Raw genomic sequence first — 26,146 nt, 5'->3', positions numbered from 1 at the left:
CGAAGGAGCATCGCTCCGAAAGCTTATGGTATTTGCTACCAAATAAACCTGTTGGACTTTAACCTGGTGTTGTGAGACTTCTTACAATACAAATGAAGCCAGAGGTCTGATTTTAAGTGTTAACAGGCTTAGGAAACGTCCCTAAGGTCAGCCTGCAATAAACCAATTTGGATGATATACATATGGATAAAGCATAAATGCAGAACGGCATGTATTCAAGCCAGTCGCAAAGAATAAATATTGGAGTTATGAGAAACAGAATCAGAAGAGAAGATGAGATAAGAAAAAAGAAGAAAAGAGAAAAGAAGAACCATAGATCTGAAGAAAGGAACTTCAAGCTTGATGAAGTCTGATCCCTCTATGTACCAGTCCAGCATGAGTGGATACAGATAGACCCTACAGTTCCATTAGCTAAATATAAATAGTTAAAATTTATGTTTGTTATGTAGATTTATGGGGGAATCGAAGTATTTAATTGTTATACAGTGTGAGAGAGTCAGTATTGTAGCAGTCATAAAAATTTCACTTTTCTAATTAAAGATAAAGTTTTTGTGGCTATCAATTAACTGGAGCAAGGATCTCAGTTAACAAGGTGCACCCACAGTGTTGTTAGGGAGGGAGTTCCAGGATTTTGACCCAGCGACAGTGAAGGAACGGTGATATTTTTCCAAGTCAGGATGATGAGTTGCTTGGAGGGGAACCTCCAGGTGGTGGTATCCCCATATTTCTGCTGCCCTTGTCCTTCTATATCCGAGCAGTGTTTATTTTTTAATTGATTAATGGGTCATGGGTGTCACTGGCTGGCCAGCGTTTATTGCCCCATCCCTAGTTGCCCCTTCGGGGGCAGTTGAGAGTCAACCACATTGCTGTGGCTCTGGAGTCACATGCAAAAGTAAAGTTTATTTATTAGTCACAAGTAGGCTTACATTAACGCTGCAATGAAGTTACTATGAAAATCCCCCAGTCGCCACACTCCGGTGTCTGTTCGGGTACACTGAGGGAGAATTTAGCATGGCCAATGCACCTAACCAGCACATCTTTCGGACTGTGGGAGGAAACCGGAGCACCCGGAGGAAACCCACGCAGACACGGGGAGAACGTGCAGACTCCGCACAGACAGTGACCCAAGCCGGGAATCGAAACCTGGGTCCGTGGCGCTGTGAGGCAGCAATGCTAACCACTGCGCCACTGTGCCATCAATTGTTATACAGTGTGAGAGAGTCAGTCTTGTAGCAGTCATAAGTATTTCATGTTTTGTTCCATTTTCATAATAAAGACGTGATTTGATTTAAAGATAAGGTTTTTGTGTCTATCAATTAACTGGAGTAAGGATCTCGGTTAACAAGGTGCACCCACAGTGTCGTTAGGGAGGGAGTTGCCGATGACACAAAGGATGGTGGATTTGTGGATAGCGATAAGGACCATCAGAGGATACAGCAGGATATAGATCAGTTGGAGGCTTGGGTGGAGAGATGGCAGATGGAGTTTAATCCGGACAAATGTGAGGTAATGCATTTTGGAAGGTCTAAAAAAGATAGGATATATACAGTAAATGGCAGAACCCTTAAGAGTATTAATAGGCAGAGGGATCTGGGTGTACAGGTACACAGGTCACTGAAAGTGGCAATGCAGGTGGAGAAGGTAGTCAAGAAGGCATACAGCATGCTTGCCTTCATTGGCTGAGGCATTGAGTTTAAAAATTGGCAAGTCATGTTGCAGCTTTATGGAACCTTAGTTAGGCCACACTTGGAATATAGTGTTCAATTCTGGTCGCCACACTACCAGAAGGATGTGGAGGCTTTGGAGAGGGTACAGAAAAGATTTACCAGGACGTTGTCTGGTATAGAGGGCATTAGCTATGAGGAGAGGTTGGAGAAACTTGGTTTGTTCTCACTGGAATGACGGAGCTTGAGGGGCAACCTGATAGAAGTCTACAAGATTATGAGAGGCATGGACAGAGTGGATAGTCAAAAGCTTTTTCCCAGGGTGGAAGAGTCAATTACTAGGGAGCACAGGTTTAAGGTGCGAGGGGCAAGGTTTAAAGGAGATGTACGAGGCAAGGTTTTTACACAGAGGGTGGTGGGAGCCTGGAACTCGCTGTCGGGGGAGGTAGTGGAAGCAGATACGATAGTGAGTTTTAAGGGGCGTCTGGACAAACACATGAATAGGATGGGAATAGAGGGATATGATCCCTGGAAGGTTAGGGGGTTTTAGTTAAGTCGGGCAGCATGGTCGGAGCAGGCTTGGAGGGCCTGTTCCTGTGCTATAATTTTCTTTGTTCTCTGAGTTCCAGGATTTTGACCCAGCGACAGTGAAGGAACCGTGATTTGTTTCCAAGTCAGGATGGTGAGTGGCTTGGAGGGGACCCTCCAGGTGGTGGTGTCCCCAGGTATCTGCTGCCCTTGTCCTTCTAGCTCCGAGCAATGTATGTCAATGGTGGATGGAGTGAATGTATAAGCTGATGAATGGGGTGCCAATCAAATGGGGCTGCTTTGTCCTGAATGACGTAGAGCTTAAGTGTTGTTGGAGCTGCACCCATCTGGGCAAGTGGGGAGTATTCCATCACACTCCTGACTTGTGCCTTGTAGATGGTGGACAGACTTTGGGGAGTCAGGAGGTGAGTTACTCGCAGCAGAATTCTAGCCCCTGACCAGTACTAGTAACCAGAGGATTCTGTAGCATTCAGCAGCATTATGGTTGACTTTTCTCTCTCAACTCCATTTTGCTGCCCGCTCCCCATAGCCTTTGGTTCCCTTCGTTTCCAAAACTTTATCAATCTCAGCCTTGGCTATACTCGATGACAGGAGCGCAGGGCAGTAAATGGAGTTTAGAAACAGTTCAACCGTGATCTAATTGAATGATAGAATAGAATCATAGAATCCCTACAGTGCAGAAGGAGGCCATTCGGCCCATCGAGTCTACACAATCCCACCCAGGCCCCATTCCTGTAACCCCACGTATCTACCCTGTTAATCCCTCAGACACTAAGGGTCAATTTAGCATGGCCAATCAACCTAACCCCCACATCTTTGGAGTGTGGGAGCAAACCGGAGCACCTGGAGGAAACCCACGCAGACACGGGGAGAACGCGAAAAACTCCACACAGACAGTGACCCAAAGCCGGGAATCGAACCCGGGTCCCTGGCGCTGTGAGGCAGCAGTGCTAGTTTATTGGCAGAACCGGCTTGCGGGGCTGAATGGCCTCCACCTCTCCTTTGTCCCTCTGCCTTAAAGTCTTGCACCTTCCCAAGTTACTGTCTGAGGTTCTGTAGATCAACCAATTGAATAAAAATAATTAAAAATAAAATAATACAAATTAACACTAAATTAAACAAAATAAAACAAGGAGTCTCCCTTATTTGAAAAACAAACACAATTTTACCTGATTGCAGCAATGACCAAGGAGAAATCTTTGATCAGATTGAAGGCTTCCCCTCTGTTTAATCTAATAAATCAAAGAGGGAATCAAATTTATTGCTCATAAAAACCTTACACAGTTACATATACTTGTTTTGTTAGGGGTCACATCAGAAATTCTGAGGTATGTTATGAAGCTAGCCCAGACCCCCGACTGTTATTGATTTTGGCATTAGGGTGTGCATAAGGTTCTGGGATCCTCCCAAAAACATTCCAAGTGCCGAATTCACGTCAAAACTGGAGTAAATCCCGCTGGGTTTTTTCAGCGGGATTTCCAAAATGAATCTCCCACACTCTGCGCACTGCAGAGTGCCCCCAGCGTGAACCTCATCAAAAATCAGGGGGTGGGACCGATTGCCACCCGAGAGGCGGGCGGCATAGCGCTGAGCGGGGCCACTGCGTATGCGCTGGTCTGTCAGCACCGAGATTGACGCATGGGCAGTAGCCCCGCACTGCCGGCCTCCCGGTCGCTGGCCAGCCCCGCGACCCCACATCGCTGGGGTAATAAGATGCTAATTCTCATGATAACAATTTATACAGCTTCGCACAGAGCTGACGATACCGGAAAGCCGGCGGGCTGTGACGGGCGGTGGTCGTGGCGTCTAGCGGCAGGCCGCGACACGGCCTCCGCTTGAATCTTCCAGCCTGCTGTGCCGCTGAGGCACAGTGCAGCGGGCTGGGGGAATTGTCCCCAAGATGTTTTACGCCAGGTATGACTCGATTGAGCCAGTAGGAAGCCTCGTTCCTCCTCAGGAAGCCACTATCAAAACAAACTTTATTTAAGAACACAGTTAAAATATAACAAAAAGAATTCACATAGCTTTTACTCACTGAAATAATTAAACATGACAAGGTATAATTCTTATATAAAAGCAAAATGCCGTGGTTGCTGGAATCTGAAACAAAAACAGAAAATGCTGGAAAATCTCAGCAGGTCTGGCAGCCTCTGTGGGGAGAGAATAGAGCCAACGTTTCGAGCCTAGATGACCCTTCATCAGAGCGGGTATAATTCTTAACAGCTGACTATCTCTATTGTTCCAACGTAAGCAATATCCCCACCAACATACATCCTTCTTCAGAATCAATTAGCACAGAAACACGTGGATGCTAGGTTTCCAGCTTCTTAACACCTCTGGACAGAGATCCAGACAGACACCTGTCTTCTGACTCCCATTCAGCAGCCTCCAGAGAAAGAGTTAACTTCAAACTGCAGAACTTCAGAGAAAGAGACCAAGTTTCTGGCAGGTCCCAGTCTCCAATCTTCAGAAAGAGAAAGAGTTACTTCTCTCTGTGGCTCCCATGTAGTACCTGACTTGATTCCTCTGTATAAGCTGGGTCCTGCCCAGCCACACTATAAGACATAAGACAGGGCGGCACGGTAGCACAGTGGTTAGCACTGCAGCTTCACAGCTCCAGTGACCTGGGTTCGATTCCCGGCTCGGGTCACTGTCTGTGTGGAGTTTGCACATTCTCCTCATCTCTGTGTGGGTTTCCTCCGGGTGCTCCAGTTTCCTCCCACAGTCCAAAGATGTGCGGGTTAGGTTGATTGGCCATGCTAAAATTGCCCCTTAGTGTCCTGAGATGCGTAGATCAGAGGGATTCGCGCGTAAAAATGTGTAGGGATATGGGGATAGGGCCTGGGTGGGATTGTGGTCGGTGCAGACTCGATGGGCCAGATGGCCCCTTTCTGCACTGTCGGGTTTCTATGATTCTTTCTATAGAGACAGAATTAGGCCACTCGGCCCATCGAATCTGCTCCACCATTCAATCATGGCTGACTTTTTTCTCATCCCCATTCTCCTGCCTTTTCCCTATAACCCCTGATCCCTTTATTAATCAAGAACCTATCTATCTCTGTCTTAAAGACACTCAATGACCTGGCCTCCAAAGCCTTCTGTGGAAAAGAGTTCCACAGATTCACCACTCTCTGGCTGAAGAAATTCATCCTCATCTCTGTTTTAAAGGATCATCCCTTTAGCCTGAGGTTGTGTCCTCTGGTTCTAGTTTTTCCTACTAGTGGAAACATCCTCTCCACGTCCACTCTATCCAGGCCTCGCAGTATCCTGTAAGTTTCAATAAGATCCCCCCTCAACCTTCTAAGCTCCAACGAGTACAGACCCAGAGTCCTCAACCGTTCCTCATACGACAAGCTCTTCATTCCAGGGATCATTCTTGTGAACCTCCTCTGGACCCTTTCTAAGGCCAGCACATCCTTCCTGAGATATGGGGTCCAAAACTGCTCACAATAAAAAAACCCAACTATTTTCTGTCACTTGGTCCATAGACTTGTTTGCCTTGCCATCACAAGTTTGTTTTATTATTCATTCGTGGGACACAGGCGTCACTGGCTGGCCAGCATTTATTGCCCATCCCTAGTTGTCTGAGGACAGTTGAGACATTGCTGTGACTCTGAAGTCACATGTAGGCCAGACCAGGTAAGGACAGCAGATTTCCTTCCCTGAAGGGCATTAGTGAACCAAGTGAGTTTTTCCGACAATCGACAATGGTTTTATGGTCATCAGTAGATTCTTAATTCCAGATTTTTTTTATTGAATTCAAATTCCACCATCTGCCGTGGTGGGATTCGAACCCAAACCCTCAGAACATTCGCTGAGTTTCTGGATTACTAGTCGAGCCATAATACCACTAGGCCAGTGTACATCTAAATAAAGGTTGGATAGATCGGGAGGATTTGACTGGATTGAGAACCAGTGTTAATGAAGGAGCAGTGGGGTGATAGAGGAAAGGAGGATTTGGTGTGAGTTACAAACGGGCACCAGAGTTCTGGGCGGACTCAGGTCTACAGAGGGAGGAGTCTGGGAGGTTGACCGAGAGTGCAATGGCAAGGTCGACCCTGGTGTCAGGGAAGGCAGGGATTGCAGGTTTCAAAGAAGAACAAAGAAAAGTACAGCACAGGAACAGGCCCTTCGGCCCTCCAAGTCTGTGCTGATCATGAGGTCCTAACTAAACTAAAAAAAACTTTCTGCCCTTATTCGGTCCGTATCCCTCTATTCCCTCCCTATTCATGCACCTATCCAGATGCCTCTTAAATGTTGCTAATGTGCCTGCTTCCACCACCTCCTCTGGCAGCAGGATCCAGGCACCCACCACTCTCTGCGTGAAAAACCTCCCTCACACATCTTCCTTAAACTTTCCCCCTCTCACCCTGAACCTGTGCCCCCTTGTAATTGACACTTCCACCCTTGGAAAAAGCCTCCAAGGTCTATGCCTCTCATTATTTTGTACACCTCTATCTGATCTCCCCTCAGCCTTTGTCTTTCCAGTGAAAACAATCCTAGTTTATTCAACCTCTCCTCACAGCCAAAACCCTCGAGACCAGGCAACATCCTGGTGAACCTTCTTTGCACTTTCTCCAAAGCTTCAACATCCTTCTGATAATGTGGTGACCAGAACTGCACACAACACTCCAAATGCAGCCTAACCAAGGTTTTATAAAGCTGCAACATGATTTCCCAACTCTTGTACTCAATGTCCTGGCTGATAAAAGCAAGCATAAGAAGGTACATGCTCCAGCTTACAAGCAAAAACTGAAGTTGGAGAATCCATCAACGAAAGTCATGCAATGTTGTTCTGAAAAATTGGATGATCTCCTACGGGACTGCTTGGAGTCAGTGGACTGGTCAGTATATAAAAACTCTGCGACCAGCCTGAGCGAGTCCGCCACTACAGTAATGGACTTCATTAGTAAGTGTGTAGAAGACTGTGTCCCAAAGAAGCAAATCCGCATGTTTCCCAACCGGAAACCATGAATGAACAGGGATATCCGCTGCTTGCTGAAGTCCAGGTCTGACGCATTCAAGTCAGGCGACACTGACCTATACAAGAAAACCAGATATGATCTACGGAGATCCATCAAAGATGCCAAAAGACAATACCATAGAACATAGAACATAGAACAGTACAGCACAGAACAGGCCCTTCGGCCCACGATGTTGTGCCGAGCTTTATCTGAAACCAAGATCAAGCTATCCCACTCCCTATCATCCTGGTGTGCTCCATGTGCCTATCCAATAACCGCTTAAATGTTTCTAAAGTGTCTGACTCCACTATCACTGCAGGCAGTCCATTCCACACCACAACCACTCTCTGCGTAAAGAACCTACCTCTGATATCCGTCCTGTATCTCCCACCACGAACCCTATAGTTATGCCCCCTTGTAATAGCTCCATCCACCCGAGGAAATAGTCTTTGAACGTTCACTCTATCTATCCCCTTCATCATTTTATACACCTCTATTAAGTCTCCCCTCAGCCTCCTCCGCTCCAGAGAGAACAGCCCTAGCTCCCTCAACCTTTCCTCATATGACCTACCCTCCAAACCAGGCAGCATCCTGGTAAATCTCCTCTGCACTCCTTCCAGCGCTTCCACATCCTTCCTATAGTGAGGTGACCAGAACTGCACACAATATTCCAAATGTGGTCTCACCAAGGTCCTGTACAGTTGCAGCATAACCCCACGGCTCTTAAACTCCAACCCCCTGTTAATAAAAGCTAACACACTATAGGCCTTCTTCACAGCTCTATCCACTTGACTGGCAACCTTTAGAGATTTGTGGATATGGACCCCAAGATCTCTCTGTTCCTCCACAGTCTTCAGAACCCTACCTTTGACCCTGTAATCCACATTTAAATTTGTCCTACCAAAATGAATCACCTCACATTTATCAGGGTTAAACTCCATTTGCCATTTTTCAGCCCAGCTTTGCATCCTATCTATGTCTCTTTGCAGCCTACAACAGCCCTCCACCTCATCCACTACTCCACCAATCTTGGTGTCATCAGCAAATTTACTGATCCACCCTTCAGCCCCCTCCTCTAAGTCATTAATAAAAATCACAAAGAGCAGAGGACCAAGCACTGATCCCTGCGGCACACCGCTAGCAACCTGCCTCCAATCCGAAAATTTTCCATCGACCACCACCCTCTGTCTTCGGTCAGACAGCCAGTTGCCTATCCAATCGGCCAACTTTCCCTCTATCCCACACCTTCTCACTTTCATCATAAGCCGACCATGGGGGACCTTATCAAACGCCTTACTAAAATCCATGTATATGACATCAACTGCCCTACCTTCATCAACACACTTAGTTACCTCCTCAAAAAATTCTATCAAATTTGTGAGGCACGACTTGCCCTTCACGAATCCGTGCTGACTATCTCGGATTAATCCGCATCTTTCTAAATGGTCGTAAATCCCATCCCTAAGGACCCTTTCCATCAATTTACCAACCACCGAAGTAAGACTAACCGGTCTATAATTACCAGGGTCATTTCTATTCCCTTTCTTAAACAGAGGAACAACATTCGCCATTCTCCAGTCCTCTGGCACCATCCCCGTAGACAGCGAGGACCCAAAGATCAACGCCAAAGGCTCTGCAATCTCATCCCTTGCCTCCCAAAGAATCCTAGGATACATTTCATCAGGCCCAGGGGACTTATCGACCTTCAGTTTATTCAAAAATGTGCTAATACCGGACCAAGCTAGAGTCCCAGGCTAGCTACACCAACCCCTGCCAACTATGGCAAGGTCTGCAAGACATAACAGGCTACAAGATGGAGGCAGGTAAAATCGCCGGCTCCAACGCACCCCTCCCTGATAAGCTCAATGCATTCTACTTCCATTTTGAGCAAGAGGTCAGCGAGAGCATACCCTCTATCCTGGAAGGCTTGGATGAACCTGTATCTGGGGTCACCATTGCAGATGCCAGAGCAGCTTTCTTGAAGGTCAACCCACGGAAAGCGACTGGCCTGGATGGGGTACCCAGACGAGCACTCAAATCCTGCGCGAATCATCTTCAACCTCTCTTTACAACAATCTGAGGTCCCTATCTGCTTCAAGGAGATGATCATCATCCCGGTACCTAAGAAAAACCAAGTAGCGTGCCTTAATGACTATCGGCTGGTGGCTCTGACATCCATCATTGTGAAGAAAGGCTAGCTTCGAAAGGCCAGTCATGGCACAAATCAATTCCAGCCTCCCGGACTGCCTGGATCCACTACAGTTTGCCTATCGCCGCAACAGGTTCACAGCAGACACCATCTCTCTGGCCCTGCACTCAACCCTGGAATACCTAGATAACAAAGACACCTCTGTCAGACTCCTATTTATTGATTATAGCTCAGCCTTCAACGAAACCCTTCTCCAAACTCTGTGGGCTGGGGCTCAGCTCCTCCCCCTGCAACTGGATCCTGAACTTCCAAACTCACAGACCACAATCAGTAAGGATAGGCAACAACACCTCCTCCACGATCATCCTCAACACCGATGCCTCACAAGGCTGTGTTCTCAGCTCCCTACTATACTCCTTATACACCTAATACTGTGTGGCCAAATTCCCCTTCAATTCGATTTTCAAGTTTGCTGATGACACCACCATAGTGGGTCGGATCTCAAACAATGACGAGACAGAGTACAGGAATGAGATAGAGAATCTGGTGAACTGGTGCGGCAACAATAATCTCTCCCTCAATGTCAACAAAACGAAGGAGATTGTCATTGACTTCAGGAAGTGTAAAGGAGAACATGCCCCTGTCTACATCAATGGTTTTTAGGTGTCCAGATCACCAACAATCTGTCCTGATCCCCCCAAGCCGACACTATAGTTAAGAAAGCCCACCAACGCCTCTACTTTCTCAGAAGACTGAGGAAATTTGACATGTCAGCTACAACTCTCACCAACTTTTACAGATGCACCATAGAAAGCATTCTTTCTGGTTGTATCACAGCTTGGTAAGAATCCTGCTCTGCCCAAGACCGCAAGAAACTACAAAAGGCCATGAATGTAGCCCAGTCCATCACGCAAACCAGCCTCCCATCCATTGACTCTGTTGACACTTCCCACTGCCTCGGCAAAGCAGCCAGCATAATTAAGGACCCCACGCACCCCGGACATTCTCTCTTCCACCTTCTTCCATCAGGAAAAAGATACAAAAGTCTGAGGTCACGTACCAACCAACTCAAGAACAGCTTCTTCCCTGCTGCTGTCAGACTTTTGAATGGACTTACCATGCATTAAGTTGATCTTTCTCTACACCCGAGCTATGACTGTAACACTACATTCTGCACTCTCTCCTTTCCTTCTCTATGAACGGCATGCTTTGTCTGTATAGCGCGCAAGAAACAATACTTTTCACTGTATACTAATACATGTGACAATAATAAATCAAATCAAATCAAATCAAAGACAGGGACAGAGAGGGAAATGTGCAGTCTGCAGCAATTAAGCTATTAAGTTGCAGAATAAATATATAGTCAACCAATTCTCACCCGTTATCACTGTATAAAGCACCTAAACAGCCATGCTTGTAGAAGTCGAGAGCGTAGGCATTAAGACGCAAGCGCTGGCCTTGTCTATCGTAGTACTTCAAGTACAGGACAGGGATGCTGTCCATATGAATTCCAAGTGTGCGGAAAACTATCTGAAAGGGGCAAAAAAGCACATCCACATTGTTAGTCATAGTCATGTAGTCATAGAGGTTTACAGCATGGAAACAGGCCCTTCAGCCCAACTTGTCCATGCCGCCTTTTTTATTAACCACTAAGCTAGTCCCAATTGTCCGCTTTTGGGGCATATCCCTCTTTACCCATCTTACGCATGTAACTGTCTAAATGCTTTTTAAAAGACAAATTTGTACCCGTCTCTACTACCGCTTCTGGCACCTCGTTCCAGACACTCACCACCTTCTGTGAAAAAATTGCCCCTCTGGACTCTTTAGTATCTCTCCCCTCTCACCTTAAACCTATGCCCTCTAGTTTTAGACTCCTCTACCTTTGGGAAAATATGTTGACTATCTAGCTGATCTATGCCCCACATTATTTTATAAACCTCTATAAGATCACCCCTAGTTCTCCTGCGCTCCAGGGAAAAGAATCCTAGTCTATCTAGACTCTCCTTGTAACTCAAACCATCAAGTCCCTGTAGCATCCTAGTAAATTTTTCCTGCATTCTTTTTAGTTTAATAATATCCTTTCTATAATAGGGTGACCAGAACTGTACACAGTATTCCAAGTGTTGCCTTGTACAACTTCAATAAGGCGTCCCAACTCCTGTATTCAATGTTCTGACCAATGAAACCAAGCATACCGAATGCCTTCTTCACCACTCTGTTCACCTGTGACTCCACTTTCAAGGAGCTATGAACCTGTACCCCGAGATCTCTTTGTTCTGTAACTCTCCCCAACGCCCAACCATTAACTGAGTAAGTCCTGGCCCAGTTTGATCTACCAAAATGCATCACCTCACATTTATCTAAACTAAACTCCGTCTGCTATTCATCAGCCCACTGGCCCAATTGATCAAGACTTCATTGCAATCATAGATAACCTTCTTCACTGTCCACTATGCCACCAATCTTGGTGTCATCTGCAAACTTACTAACCATGCCTCCTATATTCTCATCCAAATCATTGTTATTATGCAAGTGCAGTTCCTCTGATGACCACCAACGGTGGGAGGCCTGGGCTGTGCAGGCAGACACTATATGGATCCTCTCTCCAAGGATATCTATTTACCACCCCTAACACCCAGAGAGGGAGGCAACGAGGGGAGGGGAGGGGAGTGTAATTGAGTGGGTCAGAGGGAAGTGAAGAGGATGAGAGGTGAGGGGACTGGAATAAAAGGGAGCAAAGAGGGATTGGCAGGGGTGAGGGCAGGATGAGGCAGGAGGTTAGGAGAGGAAAGGAGAGGAGGTGGGGGAGAGTGGGGAGCGGCCAGAAGAAGATATTTTTGATGAAGTAACAAGGAGGATCGAGCAGGGTAGTGCAGTGGATGTTGTCTACATGGATTTCAGTAAGGCATTTGACAAGATCCCACGTGGCAGACTGTTCAAAAAGGTGGGATCTCATGGGATACAGGGGAAGGTGGTGAGTTGGATCAGTGACGGGAAACAAAGGGTAAAGGTCGATGGATGTTTTTGGGAATGTGAAGCTGTTTCCTGTGGTATTCCGCAGGCCTCAGTATTGAGGCCCTTGCTGTTTGTGGTATACGTTAATGATTTGGACTTAAATAGGAATAACAGCAAAAAGGACTGTTATTTAAATGGTAAAACATTGCAGCATGCTGCTGTGCAGAGGGACCTGGGTGTCCTTGTGCATGCATCGCAAAAAGTTGGTTTGCAGGTGCAGCAGGTAATTCAGAAAGCAAAGGCAATTTTGTCCTTCATTGCTAGAGGGATGGAGTTTAAAAACAGCGAGATTTTTTCATGAGGGGCGGCACGGTAGCATAGTGGTTAGCACTGCTGCTTCACAGCACCAGGGACCTGGGTTTGATTCCCAGATTTAGTCACTGTCTCCCCGTGTCTGCATGGGTTTCCTCCGGGTGCTCCGGTTTCATCCCACAGTCTGAAAGACGTGCTGGTTAGGTGCATTGACCCGAACAGGCGCCGGCCTGTGGCGACTAGGGGAATTTAACAGTAACTCCATTGCAGTGTTAATGCAAGCCTTACTTGTGACTAATAAATTACCCTTAACTTTAACTTATGTTGCAGAGCTGTATAAGGTACTGGAGGGGCCATACCTGGAGTACTGCGTACAGTTTTGGTCTCCTTACTTGAGAAAGGATATACTGGCACTGGAGGGGGTGCAGAGGAGATTCACTAGGTTGATTCCGGAGTTGAGAGGGTTGGCTTATGAGGAGAGACCGAGTAGATTGGGACTATACTCGTTAGAATTTAGAAGAATGAGGGGAGATGTTTTAGAAACATATAGAATTATGAAGGCAATAGATAAGATAGAAGCAGGGAAGTTGTTTCCACTGGCGGGAGAAACTAGAACTAGGGAGCAGATTTAGGACTGAGTTGAGGAGGAACTTCTTCACCCAAAGAGTTGTGAATCTGTGGAATTTCCTGCCCAGTCAAGGCGGTTGAGGTTACCTCATTGAATGTTCTTAAGATAAAGATAGATAGATTTTTGGATAGTAAAGGAATTAAGGGTTATGGTGAGCGGGTGGGTAAGTGGAGCTGAGTCCACAAAAAGATCAGCCATGATCTTATTGAATGGCGGGGCGGGCTCGAGGGGCCAGATGGCCTACTCCTGCTCCTAATTCTTATGTTCTTAATGTGGGAGGCATGATGGGGAAATTTATAGATGGCACTAAAATTAGCCGTGTAGTTGAGAGTGAAAAGCATAGAAAAGATAGCTGTCATCTCCGGAATGGTATCAATGAGCAGAGAATTTGCGAATGGAATTCAATCCGGAAAAGTGTGAGGTAATGCATTTGGGGAGAGCAAACAGAGCAAGGGAATACTCAGTAAACCAGAGGGTACCCCAGAGGTAGAGGAAGTGAGAGACACCACAATGCATATACTGAGGTCCCTGAAGATGGCAGAACAGGTGGATAAGGTGTTGAAAAAAATGTATGGAATGCTTTCCCTTATTGGGTGACGTATTGGCAGGTCTGTCATATGAGGAGAGACTAAGTCGGTTAGGATTATATTCACTGGAGTTTAGAAGAGTGAGAGGGGATCTCATAGAAACTTATAAAATTCTAACAGGGTTAGACAGGGTAGATTAAGAAAGAATGTTCCCAATGGTGGGGGAGTCCAGAACTAGGGGTCATAGTTTGAGGATAAGGGGTAAACCTTTTAGAACTGAGGTGAGGAGAAATTTCTTCACCCAGAGGGTGGTGAATGTGTGGAATTCACCACAGTTAGTAGTTGAGGCCAAAGCGTTGTCTGATTTCAAGAATAATTTAAATATAGCTCTAGGGGCTAAAGGGATCAAGGGATATGGGAGGAAGGGGGGGATCAGGATATTGAATTCGATGATCAGCCATGATCAAGGTGAATGGCGGAGCAGGCTCTGAGGGCGGAATGGCCTCCTCCTGCTTCTAGTTTCTATGTTTCTAAGTATTGTATGCAAAAACAGGGATGTAAGGATCCAACTATATAAAAGACTGGTTAGGCCACAGCTAGAGTTTTGTGTACAGTTTTGGTCACCATAATACAGGAAGGATGTATTGCTGTGGAGAGAGTGCAGAGAAGATTTACAAGAATGTTGCCAGGTCTTGAAAGTTACATCTATGAGGAGAGATTAAGTAGGCCGGGGTTGATTTCCTTGGAACAGAGGAGACTAAGGGGTGATGCAATTGAGGTGTACAGAATATGAGGGGTCTGGACAGGGTAGACAGGAAAAACTTGTTTCCCCTAGCAGAGAGATGAGTTACCAGGGGGCATAGATTTAAGTTGATTGGTGGAAGGATTAGAGGGGACATGAGGAAAACCTTTCTCACCCAGAGGTTAGGTTCTGCAATTTACTGCCTGAATTGGTGATTGAGGTGGGAGGCCTCAACTCATTAAAAGGCGATTGGATCTGTATCTGAATTGCTATAAGCAGCAAGGCTACAGACCAGATGCTGAAAGGTGGGACCAAAATGGGTGGTTCTATTTTTTCAGCTGGCACAGGTATGTTGGGCTGAATGGTCTCGTTCTGTCCTGTAGCTTTTCTATGATTCTAAGGGAGATGAATGGACAACAAGAAGTGGGTAGGAAAGGGGGCAGGAGAAGAAAGCGGCACGGTGGCACAGTGGTTAGCACTGCTGCCTCACAGCGTCAGGGACGTGGGTTCGATTCCCGGCTTGGGTCACTGTCTGTGCGGAGTTTGCGCGTTCTCCCTGTGTCTGCATGGGTTTCCTCCGGGTGCTCCGGTTTCCTCCCACACTCCAAAGATGTTCAAGTTAGGTTGAATGGCCGTGCTAAATTGCCCCTAGCTTCGGGGGGGGGGGGGGGGGGGGATTAGCAGGGTAAATATGTGGGGTTATGGGGATAGGGCCTGGGTGGGATTGTTGGCAGTGCAGACTCAATGGGCCGAATGGCCTCCTTCTGTACTGTAGGGATTCTAAGGATGAAGAGAGGAGGAGAGAGGGGAGGATGGAGGGGAGGGGAGGATGGAGGAGAGTGGAGGATGGAGGGGAGTGGAGGATGGAGGGGAGGGGAGGATGGAGGGGAGTGGACAGGCTGAGACGTCAGTTAGAATGAATGCTCTGCCACCATTAAGATTCACCGTTTGAGAAAGGGGCTTTGTGTGCAATGAAGCACATTTTGAAATGTGTTGTAATATCATAGAACATAGAACATAGAACATAGAACATTACAGCGCAGAACAGGCCCTTCGGCCCACGATGTTGCACCGACCAGTTAAAAAAAAAACAAACTGTGACCCTCCAACCTAAACCAATTTCTTTTCGTCCATGAACCTATCTACGGATCTCTTAAACGCCCCCAAACTAGGCGCATTTACTACTGATGCTGGCAGGGCATTCCAATCCCTCACCACCCTCTGGGTAAAGAACCTACCCCTGACATCGGTTCTATAACTACCCCCCCTCAATTTAAAGCCATGCCCCCTCGTGCTGGATTTCTCCATCAGAGGAAAAAGGCTATCACTATCCACCCTATCTAAACCTCTAATCATCTTATATGTTTCAATAAGATCCCCTCTTAGCCGCCGCCTTTCCAGCGAAAACAATCCCAAATCCCTCAGCCTCTCCTCATAGGATCTCCCCTCCATACCAGGCAACATCCTGGTAAACCTCCTCTGCACCCTCTCCAAAGCCTCCACATCCTTCCTGTAATGTGGGGACCAGAACTGCACACAGTACTCCAAGTGCGGCCGCACCAGAGTTGTGTACAGTTGCAACATAACGCTACGACTCCTAAATTCAATCCCCCTACCAATAAACGCCAAGACACCATATGCCTTCTTAACAACCTTATCTACTTGATTCTCAACTTTCAGGGATCTATGCACACATACACCTAGATCCCTCTGCTCCTCCACACTATTCAAAGTCCTCCCGTTAGCCCTATACTCAACACATCTGTTATTCCTACCAAAGTGAATTACCTCACACTTCTCCGCATTAAACTCCATCCGCCACCTCTCGGCCCAACTTTGCAACCTGTCTAAGTCTTCCTGCAAACTACGACACCCTTCCTCACTGTCTACCACACCACCGACTTTGGTGTCATCAGCAAATTTGCTAATCCACCCAACTATACCCTCATCCAGATCATTAATAAATATTACAAACAGCAGTGGCCCCAAAACAGATCCCTGAGGTACACCACTTGTAACCGCACTCCATGATGAATATTTACTATCAACCACCACCCTCTGTTTCCTATCCGCTAGCCAATTCCTGATCCAATTTCCTAGATCACCCCCAATCCCATACATCTGCATTTTCTGCAGAAGCCTACCATGGTGAACCTTATCAAACGCCTTACTAAAATCCATATATACCACGTCCACTGCCTTGCCCCCATCCACCTCCTTGGTCACTTTCTCAAAAAACTCAATAAGGTTAGTAAGGCACGACCTACCTGCCACAAAACCATGCTGACTATCACCTATCAATTCATTACTCTCCAAATAACTATAAATCCTATCCCTTATAATTTTTTCCAACATCTTGCCGACAACAGAAGTGAGACTCACCGGTCTATAATTCCCGGGGAAGTCTCTGTTCCCCTTCTTAAACAATGGGACAACATTCGCTAACCTCCAATCTTCTGGTACTATACCAGAGGCCAACGACGACCTGAAGATCAGAGCCAGAGGCTCTGCAATCACTTCTCTTGCCTCCCAGAGAATCCTTGGATAAATCCCATCCGGACCAGGGGATTTATCTATTTTCAGACCCTCCAGAATATCCTGCACATCCTCCTTATCAACTGTAATACTGTCTATTCTACTCCCTTGCAACCCAGTGTCCTCCTCAGCTATATTCATGTCCCCTTGCGTGAACACCGAAGAGAAATATTGGTTCAATGCTTCACCAATCTCCTCCGGTTCCACACATAACTTCCCTCTGCCATCTATAACTGGCCCTAAACTTGCCCTAACCAACCTTATAACTGGCCCTAAACTTGCCCTAACCAACCTTTATAACTGGCCCTAAACTTGCCCTAACCAACCTTCGGAAACATGGCAGCCAATGTGCACACAGCAAGAGCCCATAAAGATTGAAAGATCTGCCTTCCTGACGGTGGTGCTGCAGATAATTCCAGGAGGGTCTCTCTGAGCACTGCCTTCGGATCAATATCTCATGGACCCCTCCGTGATGCAGCCCTCCCTCAGCACTGCCCTGAAGTATCAACTGCTTGCCTTGGTCCTGACACCAGTCTTGAACCCACGACTTTCTGACTCAGGCAAGATGCTGAATATTAAACAAGGACAACATCTGATTATGCTTTTGGATAGCTTCCCCCCCCCCCCCCCCCCCCCCCCCCGCCCCCGCCCCACACCACCTCCACACCGGCATGAATTGCTCTTGTCGAAGGTATTGGCCAACACTTTCCATTAGAGTCACGCCATCTCGTATAACCTTGCAGCACAGGAGGGGCTGAGGGATGTGAGCTGCACTGACTCTCTGGGGGCGGGAGACAATTTAACCCCAAATCCCGCCCCCAGTGATGATGTTAGCATGAGGTCAGTAAAGGAACTTACTGGATCCACATTGTCCTCCTTAAACAGGTCGAAATCAGAGTGTCCGGATAAGCAGGCGAATGGTGACACAGATGTTGTTGGACTCTTTGAGGCTTTGGCCATCTCCGAGCAGAAGTCATTGGCTTCAGGTAAACAGAGACGCTTAAAGGCTGGACAAATAACATGGACACAATTGTCAGAAATTTACCATCATAGGATCATAGAGTCATAGAGGTTTACAGGCCCTTCGGCCCAACTTGTCCATGCCGCCCTTTTTTTTATAATGTGGAGATGCCGGCGTTGGACTGGGGTAAACACAGTAAAAAGTTTAACAACACCAGGTTAAAGTCCAACAGGTTTATTTGGTAGCAAAAGCCACAAGCTTTCGGAGCCTTAAGCACCTTCACCTTAAGCCCCTTCACTCACCTGAAGAAGGGGCTTAAGGCTCCAAAAGCTTGTGGCTTTTGCTACCAAATAAACCTGTTGGACTTTAACCTGGTGTTGTTAAACTTCTTACTGCCCTCCTTTTTAACCATTAAGCCAGACCCAATTGCCCGTGTTTGGCCCATATCCCTCTCCACCCATCTTACTCATGTAACTGACTAAACGCTTTTTAAAAGACAAAATTGTACCCGCTTGTTCCAGACACTCACCACCCTCTGTGTGAAAATATTTCCCATCTGGACACTTTTGTACCTCTCCCCTCTCACCTTAAACATATATCCTCTAGTTTTAGACTCCCCTCCCTTTGGGAAAAGATATTGACTATCGAGCTGATCTATTCCCCTCATTATGTTATAGACCTCTGTAAGATCACCCCTCAGCCTCCTGTGCTGCAGAGAAAAAAGTCCCAGTTGTCATTAAATGCACAAAGAAAGTCGATTCCTCACCCAGCCAGGAGCAACCCAGAGATCCCTTCTGCCCACTGCTTGCTTATAACCATGATGGAGTTACCTCACTTAGGGTGAAGGGGATTAAAGGATATAGGAGGAATCAGGCTATTGAGTTGAATAGAAGATCAGAGCAGGAAGAGGCCATTCACTGATGATCACCCCTGATCATAATGAATGGCAGAGTGGGCTTGAAGGACCAAATGGCCTCCTCCTGATCCTACTTTCCACGTTTCTAAAATTATAGAACACAGAAGGACACCATTCAGCCCATCATTTTGTGCTACCTCTTTGAAAGACATAGTCCCAGTCTCGGCGGCATGGTGGCACAGTGGTTAGCACTGCCGCCTCACAGCACGGGGACCCTGGTTCAATTCTTCACTTGGGTCACTGTCTGTGCGGAGTCTGCATGTTCTCCCCGTGTCTGCGTGGGTTTCCTCCGGGTGCTCCGGTTTCCTCCCACAGTCTGAAAGACGTGCAGGTTAGGTGCATTGGCCATGCTAAATTCTCCCTCAGTGTCCCCGAACAGGCGCTGGAGTGTGGCGACTAGGGGATTTTCACAGGAATTTCATTGCAGTGTTAATGGAAGTCTACTTGTGACGCTAATAAATAAATAGTCTCCCCTCTTCCCCCCACTCCCCTATTCTTTCTGATAACCCTGTAATTTCTCAGCTGCAAGACTTTATTCAATCCTAGTTTGAATATCCATTCAAAACTCCCCCAGAGCTCTTTCAGGCAGAGCGTTCCGGATCTTTTTTTTTATTTGTTCGTGGGACACGGGTGTTGCTGGTTGGCCAGCATTCATTGCCCATCCCTCGTTGCCTGAGGGCAGTTGTGAGTCAACCACATTGCTGTGGCTCTGGAGTCACATGTAGGCCAGACCAGGTAAGGACGGCAGATTTCCTTCCCTGAAGGACATTAGTGAACCAGATGGGTTTTTCCAACAATCGACAATAGTTTCATGGTCATCAGTAGGTTCTTGATTTCAGAGTTTTTAGAAATTGAATTCAAATTCCACCATCTGCCGCGGTGGGATTCGAACCCGTGTCCCCAGAACATTAGCTGCGTTTCTAGATTAATAGTCTGGCGATAATACCACTAGGCCACACGCTGTGTAAAAACATTTCCACTCATCTCATCTCTAGATTGTTATCTTATTCTCAGAATAAGGCAGAATAAGGGGCGGCACGGTAGCACAGTGGTTAGCACTGCTGCTTCACAGCTCCAGGGACCTGGGTTCGATTCCTGGCTTGGGTCACTGTCTGTGTGGAGTTTGCACATTCTCCTCGTGTCTGCGTGGGTTTCCTCCGGGTGCTCCGGTTTCCTCCCACAGTCCAAAGATGTGCGGGTTAGGTTGATTGGCCATGCTAAAATTGCCCCTTAGTGTCCTGAGATGCGTAGGTTAGAGGGATTAGCGGGTAATATGTAGGGATATGGGGGTAGGGCCTGGGTGGGATTGTGGTCGGTGCAGGCTTGATGGGCCGAATGGCCTGTTTCTGCACTGTAGGGTTTCTATGATTCTTCTATGAGAGAAAGGTTAAACTTTGAGATGTTCCATTGGAAAAGCCAACTTGTTGAGTGGGGTATGGACTGCAGCTGAAACAGAGAAAGCATCAGCAGTATCTACCCCCACTGTGCATCGGCGCAGTCCAACTCAAACACCCTCGGCACCAGCGCTGTTTTAATACCCTCGGATATGACACTGGCGCATCCCATAGAAGTATCGTACTAGGGCCCACTGGCAAAGTGCTGCTGCATCAAACTCAATGTTCCTGCTCCAGGTTGAATGGTCAGTTTGATGTGCTTGTGACCTGGAGCTCTACAGAGTGGAGTTGTGTATCAGGCTGCTTTGTTAATGCACGGAAATACTTACATGTGCCCGAGAGAGGAAGCTTATATTCTTCTTCCAAGTTGGCCTGGTTGGAGACGGAGAGAAAGAAATTCCCAAAGATCTGAAGCGCGCTCCTGTTGTATTCCCGAACGGAAGCCGCAAACTCATCAGGGAGATCATCGAGAAATACCTGAAATGGCAGATTCGCTTGTCAGATGGAGAGTGCGAGTGGAATCAAAGAAAGGTGTCTATTTATCCTTGTCTGCACACCTGTGGGAACAATGAAGCTTAAGACGCATTAGTGAGCTCCACCAAGACCTTCACAAACTGCCCGCAACAAGGAAGGACTAAAAAGCCCCATTATATAGGGCGGATGCTAAGGCTACTGCAAGGATGTGTAGAGGATGTTTCCACTGGTAGGAAAAACTAGAACCCCAGGGCACAACCTCAGGCTAAAGGGACAATCCTTTAAAACAGAGATGAGGAGGAATTTCTTCAGCCAGAGAGTGGTGAATCTGTGTAACACTTGGCCGCAGAAGGCTGTGGAGGCCAGGTCATTGAGTGCCTTTAAGACAGAGATAGATAGGTTCTTGATTAATAAAGGGATCAGGGGTTATGAGGAAAAGACAGGAGAGTGGGGATGAGAAAAAAGTCAGCCACGGTAGCACGGCACGGTAGCACAGTGGTTAGCACTGCTGATTCACAGCTCCAGGGTCCCGGGTTCGATTCCCGGCTCGGGTCACTGTCTGTGTGGAGTTTGCACATTCTCCTCGTGTCTGCGTGGGTTTCCTCCGGGTGCTCCGGTTTCCTCCCACAGTCCAAAGATGTGCGGGTTAGGTTGATTGGCCAGGTTAAAAATTGTCCCTGAGATGCGTAGTTAGAGGGATTAGCAGGTAAATATGTGGGGGTAGGGCCTGGGTGGGATTGTGGTCGGTGCAGACTCGATGGGCCGAATGGCCTCCTTCTGCACTGTAGGGTTTCTATGAATTCTATGAATGATTGAATGGCGGAGCAGATTTGATGGGCCGAGTGGCCTAATTCTGCTCCTATGTCTTATGGTCCCCAATGTGTTTCGCTGGACTGGGAAATTGAATCAAAAGGGATTTCAAGTGTCATAGCATCCACATTGGAAACAGATTCAAAAAGACTGTCTATGTTAAGGCTGAAACTATTGGCAGGTGTGGGGGGGTGGTTGTGGGTAGCTCCAAAGAACTCACATGGAGGCAAGTCACAGGAACAATTAAGGGTTTATCGACAAATTATTCTTCTGGCACTCCAGCCCTCAGCTGCCTGTCGGGGCAGGTTCCCAGGCATGTTACCCCCCCCCCTCACCCCTGGTCACCTGACCCGTCCTCTTAAACGGGCTACACCCTGCAGGCATAACAGTCTCCAGTTTAAAAAAAACTGCTTTTTTTTCTTATTCATTCACAAGGCCAACATTTGTTACTTAAATGGAGAAAGACAGCAGAACGACGGGGCGGCACGGTAGCACAGTGGGTTAGCACCGCTGCCTCACAGCGCAGGGACCCGGGTTCGATTCCCGGCTTGGGTCACTGTCTGTGTGGAGTTTGCACGTTCTCCTCGTGTCTGCGTGGGTTTCCTCCGGGTGCTCCGGTTTCCTCTCACAGTCCAAAGATGTGTGGGTTAGGTGGATTGGCCATGCTAAACTGACCCTCGTGTCAGGGGATTCGCAGGGTAAATATGTGGGGTTATGGGGATAGGGTTTGGGTGGGATTGTGGTGGGTGCAGACTCGATGGGCCGAATGGCCTCCTTCTGCACTGTCAGGATTCTATGGTTTCATTGTTTCTCATGGCTAGAATCCTCCAGTCCTGGCAACATCCTCATAAATCTCCTCTTTGCCTTCTCTCGTGAAACCATTTGAAAGAGATGGCAAATAAATCCCTGGCCTCTCTGCCATGGTTGACCTTTGACCCTCCCAACCAGGCCTAGTTCTGCTCCTTCACTGGAAGGATAGGCTGGTGGGAATGACAGGGGAAAGGGTGAATGGGCGTGGAGCCACATTCTCCCTTCCGTCACTCACCTTGGACTGTTGAAACGTAATCGTGTCTTCCTTCAAGCATGTTGGGAGGTGCCTCCTACCAAAAAGGTTTGCCAGAATGAGAACCAATGTCTCCATCACGTCTTCTGAAAACCTCCTTGAAGCTGTTGAAGAGATTGAGCGCAAAGCTGATGAAAGTGCGGGTCATGTGCTGACATCCCTCGGTGTCACATCACACCATTAGTGAGAATGGTGCCTAAAAAGCTTCCATCTCCCCATAACACAAACGTTAAAAAATGCCAAGAACATCGTCAAACAATTTGGAGCAGCACAAACTACCTTATTTCAATCCGGTTTCTCATCCATTCATCCTCACCAATATGCTTGCAAACATCTCAATTTAAAACGGTGACCCGGGGTTGTGTCCGACTAAAATATTTTGAACAGCATTGGAAAAGAGACAGTTAATCAGTCATGGCACGAGGGGAAACAATTGCACGGATATGAGGACAGTAAGAAGTCTCACACACCAAGTTAAAATCCAACAAGTTTATTTGGAATCACGAGCTTTCAGAGCGCTGCTCCTTCATCAGGTGAATGGACGGAGGAACTGTGACGTGAGTCACCTGATAAAGGAGCAGCGCTCCGAGTGCTCGTGATTCCAAATAAACCTGTTGGATTTTAACCTGGTGTTGTGAGACTTCTTACTGTGCCCACCCCAGTCCAACGCCGGCATCTCCACATCAGGGATATGGGGAAAAGAGCAGTGGGGATGAGGCTCGTTGGATAGCTCCTTGAGTTAGCAAGATCTGCCAAGGAAGTAGCTCAGGGCAAAGCATCAGAAGACAATAAGCCAAGGACAGTGGTTAGCACTGCTGCCTCATAGCACCAGGGACCCGGGTTCCATTCCTGGCTGGGTCACTGTCTGTGTGGAGTTTGCACGTTCTCCCCGTGTCTGCGTGGGTTTCCTCCGGGTGCTCCGGTTTCCTCCCACAGTCCAAAGATGTGCAGATTAGGTTGATTGGCCATGCTAAACTGACCCTCGTGTCAGGGGATTCGCAGGGTAAATATGTAGGGTTATGGGGATAGGGTTTGGGTGGGATTGTGGTGGGTGCAGACTCGATGGGCCGAATGGCCTCCTTCTGCACTGTAGGATTCTATGGTTTCATTCTTTCTCATGGCTAGAATCCTCCAGTCCTGGCAACATCCTCATAAATCTCCTCTTTGCCCTCTCTAGTGAAACCATTTGAAAGAGATGGCAAATAAATCCCTGGCCTCTCTGCCATAGTTGGCCTTAGACCCTCCCAACCAGTTCTGCTCCTTCACTGGAAGGATAGGCTGGTGGGAATGACAGGGGAAAGGTACACGTAACATGACGTTGTTGCAACAACATGTTGCATATCAATTCTTAAAAATTTCCAGAGAGTCTTCATCACGCAAACCAGCATCTCATCCGTTGACTCTGTCTACACTTCCCACTGCCTCGGAAAAGCAGCCAGCATAATCAAGGACCCCACGCACCCCGGGCATTCTCTCTTCCACCTTCTTCCATCGGGAAAAAGATACAAAAGTCTGAGGTCACGTACCAACCGACTCAAGAACAGCTTCTTCCCTGCTGCCATCAGACTTTTGGATGGACCTACCTTGCACTAAGTTGATCTTTCACTATACCCTAGCTATGACTGTAACACTACATTCTGCACTCTCTCCTTTTCTTTCTCTATGAACGGTATGCTTTGTCTGTAAAGCGCGCAAGAAACAATACTTTTCACTGTATGTTAGTACATGTGACAATAATAAATCAACTGAAATCAAAGGATGCATCACTGGCTGGAGTGGTGGGTCCTCAAAGAAGTTAGGCCTTTTCCTGACTGGATTAGGCAGAATGTGGAGTTGTGGTCACAAAGTATTTCTAATTCATATGTTTGCAGAGATCGCAGGCTGAATTCTCCAAGCTCCCAGCCGTGTGATTTGATTTGATTTGATTTGGTTTATTATTGTCACATGTATTAACATACAGTGAAAAGTATTGTTTCTTGCGCGCTATACAGATAAACATAACATCCATAGAGAAGGAAAGGAGAGAGTGCAGAATGTAGTGTTACAGTTATAGCTAGGGTGTAAAGAAAGATCAACTTAATGCGAGGTAGGTCCATTCAAACGTCTGATGACAGCAGGGAAGAAACTGTTCTTGAGTCAGTTGGTACGTGACCTCAGACTTTTGTATCTTTTTCCCGATGGAAGAAGGTGGAAGAGCGAATGTCCGGGGTGTGTGGGGTCCTTGATTATGCTGGCTGCTTTTCCGAGGCAGCGGGAAGTGTAGACAGAGTCAATGGATGGGAGGCTGGTTTGCGTGATGGATTGGGCTACAATCACAGCCCTTTGTAGTTCCTTGTTGTCTTGGACAGAGCAGGAGCCATACCAAGCTGGAATACAACTAGAAAGAATGCTTTCTATGGTGCATCGGGAAAAGTTGGTGAGAGTCGTAGCTGACATGCCAAATTTCCTTAGTCTTCTGAGAAAGTAGAGGCGTGAGGTGGCGCCTTGTTTGCTAGCAGCAGGATTCTCTGGTCCCTCTGCAATCAATGGGGATTCCCACTGACATCACGCCATGTCGGCGGGAAACCCCCGGGCTTGGGCGCGCTCCCGGCAGGATCGGAGAATCCTGCCGGTGTGAACGGCCAGAGAATTCCAGCCCATATCTGTGTGGATTAACAGATAACATGGATCTGTGTGATTCCCCTGTGCTGATTTTGATTGCCTGGGAGGTTTCGGGTTTAGAAATAAATTTCTTCCTTTATTGATCCTGGTTTTTCCCTTTCTCCCAGAAGATTACCCGACTGTTGCAGGAGAGGGAGGAATGTTCAGTCAGGACCTTCTAACTATGTGTGAAGTAGCTCCAATGCACCATTCCTGCGTGTCCTCTCCACGTGTTCACACATGCAGCACGGTGCTACATGTAAGTAGAATCATAGAATCCCTACAGTGCAGAAGGAGGCCATTTGGCCCATCGAGTCTGCACCAACCACAATGCCACCCAGGCCCTATTCCCGTAACCCCACGTATTTGCCCTGCTAATTCCCTGACATTGGGGTCAATTTAGCACGGCCAATCCACCTAACCCGCACATCTTTGGACTGTGGGAGGAAACCGGAGCTCCCAGAGGAAACCCACGCAGACACGGGGAGAATGTGCAATCTCCACACAGACACGGGCCCGAGGCTGGAATTGAACCCGGGTCCCTGGCGCTATGGGGCAGCAGTGCTAACCACTGTGCCACCATGCCACCCATAACAAGCAATATTTCTTTCTGCTATTTGGATTCTTGGTTGACTCTTGGGGCTCTTGTTTAGCACGGGAACACCACCACCTGCAAGTTCCCCTCCAAGTCACTCACCATCCTGACTTGGAAATATGTCGCCGTTCCTTCACTGTCACTGGGTTAAAACCCTGTAACTCCCTCCCTAACATCACTGTGGGTGTATCTACATCACGTGGATGCAGCGATTCAAGAACCACCACCTTCTCCTGGGCAATTAGGGATGGGCAACAAGTGTTGGTCT

General features: G+C 47.4%; 1 protein-coding gene across 1 annotated transcript in view; it reads right to left on the bottom strand.

Annotated features, from left to right (window-relative positions):
- LOC144495159 (putative ATP-dependent RNA helicase DDX60) overlaps nucleotides 1–26,146 on the bottom strand; it is a 150,239-nt gene that overhangs the window by 3,066 nt on the left and 121,027 nt on the right. Inside the window, exons 32-36 of the mRNA XM_078215140.1 lie at nucleotides 22,626–22,747; nucleotides 20,626–20,773; nucleotides 17,884–18,032; nucleotides 10,705–10,856; nucleotides 3,383–3,445 (exon numbers count right to left, since the gene is read on the bottom strand). Of these exons, the coding sequence (XP_078071266.1) occupies nucleotides 3,383–3,445; nucleotides 10,705–10,856; nucleotides 17,884–18,032; nucleotides 20,626–20,773; nucleotides 22,626–22,747 (634 nt within the window). The remainder of the gene's footprint in view (nucleotides 1–3,382; nucleotides 3,446–10,704; nucleotides 10,857–17,883; nucleotides 18,033–20,625; nucleotides 20,774–22,625; nucleotides 22,748–26,146) is intronic.

The sequence above is a fragment of the Mustelus asterias genome, chromosome 6, assembly GCF_964213995.1.
Source record: "Mustelus asterias chromosome 6, sMusAst1.hap1.1, whole genome shotgun sequence".
NCBI lineage: Eukaryota > Metazoa > Chordata > Chondrichthyes > Carcharhiniformes > Triakidae > Mustelus > Mustelus asterias.
Note: the sequence above shows the minus strand (reverse complement) of the source record. Positions and strands in the feature narration are given on the sequence as shown.